We start from the raw sequence: 3,051 nt of genomic DNA on the forward strand, positions 1-3,051 counted from the left end.
AATAATAATATCAATGGCATTGAGGGTAAAAACCCAAAATAAGTGAAATATCTCTGAATAAATAATGTATTCCATCCTAGCAAATGTAAACAAAACAGCTACAATTAATTGTAATATAAATAAACATTTTAAAATCATGATTCAAGTGTAATGCTAGTAGATGTAATTATAAGACCAGAATTCAATTTGATTTAAAAAGTAACACTGTCAACTTCAGTTGAATACCAACACAGGAAGCTTGTTTGAATTAGTTCACTTTTGAAAATGTCGTAAGTGATGGAGCCTTGATGAAATTGCAGTGACACACACATACACACACACACACACACACACACATACATACATATATACTTAAAAATAGGATAAAATCTTTATAAGAATTTATGAAGAAGTCAGCATGAAAAACCTCATAAGGGGAAAATTATTTATTCCCTTTAAATATATTTATTTATATTAAAGGGCATTACTATACATAAATGCCTCACGCAAGGAGGGACTCTTAAAGTCAAAACTACCACAATAAACACACTACCGAACGTAAGGGGCACCTTTCAGTATTTGTTTATGAAATACACTCACAAGGCTTTTATCAGCCCAGAGCTATTGTAAAAAGTACTGGGCGAAAGTAACTTGCCGTGGGACTGAACCTGAAACCATGTGGTTGAGAAGCAAACTTCTTAACCATACAGCCACATGTGCATCTTTGTATTATTATATTTTATAACGAGTATGACCTAAAATTTAAATTATGATGTCCTTGAGAAAATAACCTTTATCTTCTGAAACTTAATTATCTATTTTTTTGTCTTGCAGATCATCTCCACGGTATAAAATGTTGGATGTGTCTTATTATGACGAGAAAACAATCTCTCTTCTATTACAAGATGAAAGCAAAGGGAATGCACTCCTCACACAGTTACCAGTTGCAAGAATTGTTGATAGTTTCTTTACAAAAGTTCCCCACAATGCAAATAAGCTGTCTCTCTCTGAACTGTAAGTAATAATCTCAATCTCATAATTAGCATTAGGTTTTTTTGTCTTTTTAAGCATTATTTTTGTTGTAATGATACAGTGAAACTTTTAAACCCTTTAGTGTCCAAAAGTGGAACATTTAATTAGTTTGAGATGATCCAATACAAATTTTTACGTTACAACTGAAGTTACAAACTCATTTCTTCCTGTGTCCTTATTATAATTTGTGTCTGATTTGTAATCATAAACATGTCACTTTGCCAAGGAGACCAATATCATATTATATACTGATTGGGCCAAAAAAAAAAAATGCTTTTATGTAGTTGCTAGAAATAGTAGTCAGACCTCTTTCACCTTTTAAACACATACACACATTAGATAATGTAATCCTAGAGAAACTACCACTGAAAAAAGATGGGATGGTCATTACCGGAAAGCCTTAGATCATAGATTCATTCATTCAAAGCTGACCTCTGGCTAAACAGCAACAATGTCCTACTTGTACTCGATTATTTGCTGATGGTTCAGTGAGAGGGATTATCATGTAGACTTATAAGGATCAATTTGTACATATTTATGTAGTGATTTATGCACATCTGTGTAGCAGAAAATTACTTTTGGTGTATAGAGGTGATTATTGAACATTGATCTGTATTTTCTGTGGAGAAAGTATTGCACAGCTTGCTTTCAATTGCTACCAGTCTTATGTAATTCATTGAATTTGAAATCTTAACTGAAGGAATTTCAGATTAGGCATTGATAACACCCTATTTAAAGGGTGTCTTGAACTTTCAGGCCCATTTAAGCTGGAATTTATCTTTGTTTCCAACATACCTGTTGAACAGGATGCTAGTCTGATACAAGGTCAGCTAGTACCCATCTTCTTTAGCTGAGTGAATTGAAGCTATGTAAAATGAAGTGAAGTGCTTTGCTCAAAAACACAACATGCCACCTAGTTCAAGAATCAAACCTGTAATCTTATAAGCGTGAGTCAAGCTCCACACTCAAACCACCATGCTATGTACCTAACTGTAATATACTGATGCCAAAATGATTTTCTTCAAATTGTTTGATTTCTTTTTTCACAGAACACTGTTATTGTTCATTTTTTAAAACTTTATATACACATGCAGGTGTGGCTGTGTGGTATGAAGTTTGCTTCCCAACCACATGGTTGAGGGCTGATCCTTGGTGGACCTCTACTTCTACCCAGAAATCTTCACTATACTCATTGCCAACCCTAACCCTATTAATGGCTTCTCTGTATAGGGCCTGTACAGCCCTTATTAACCATTTGTCAATCTCCAGCTTCTGCATTGCTCACCAGATAAGGGATCGGGGGACCCTGTCAAAGGCTTTCTCCAAGTTCACAAAAACCAAATATAGGGGTCTAACCTTTAGCTAGGTGTTTCTCCTGCAGTTGCCGTACCAGGAATACAGCATCAGTGGTGCTTCTACCTGGCACAAAACCAAATTGCTTCTCATCTAAGCGGCCTCTCTCCCTAATTAGTTGGGCTATGACCCTCTCTGTTACTTTCGTCACCTGATCCAGCAGTTTGATACCCCTGTATTTTTTTCTTTTTATCCTTGTAGCAGTTGACTATGGTACTGCTACGCCAGTCATTGGGTATGACTCCTTCGTGAACTACCTGGTTTACAATACAGGTGACTAGGCCATAGCCCACGCCACCAGATGTTTTAAGCATCACAGTAGTGATTCCTGATGGGCTGGGGGCTTTTCCTGGCTTCATATCTTTAATTGCTTTATTTACCAAGGTGCTGTGTAATCAGATAGTTGGTCCCTCTACTGGGTCAACATTTGGCAGGCTCTCCTCCTCCCATTCATTCTCCACGTTCAGCAGTCTTTCATAACGACTTCTCCAAGCCTCTTTCTTTTCTGAATCATTAAAAGCAAGTGCACCATCATCCATGCAGACACATTTCTCTTCTGTGACATCACAGTTTTGTCTCACACACTGTCTTACAATCTCAAATACTTCAGCTCTTTGGTCCTCGTGTCATTGGACATTGGCAAACTTCTTCTTTTCTGCTTCTCCCTTGGCTCTACATACATACATA

The 3,051-nt window shown here is 36.6% G+C and overlaps 1 protein-coding gene across 2 annotated transcripts in view; it reads left to right on the plus strand.

The window, feature by feature from the left end:
• The window catches only part of LOC106884231 (anaphase-promoting complex subunit 4), a 96,100-nt gene that overhangs the window by 86,321 nt on the left and 6,728 nt on the right, over positions 1-3,051 (plus strand). For both annotated transcript variants that reach the window (XM_014935494.2, XM_052976733.1), the window contains exon 24: positions 814-993. In XM_014935494.2, coding sequence (XP_014790980.1) covers positions 814-993 — 180 coding nt within the window. The remainder of the gene's footprint in view (positions 1-813; positions 994-3,051) is intronic.

This window comes from Octopus bimaculoides, chromosome 2 (assembly GCF_001194135.2).
Source record: "Octopus bimaculoides isolate UCB-OBI-ISO-001 chromosome 2, ASM119413v2, whole genome shotgun sequence".
Taxonomy (NCBI): domain Eukaryota; kingdom Metazoa; phylum Mollusca; class Cephalopoda; order Octopoda; family Octopodidae; genus Octopus; species Octopus bimaculoides.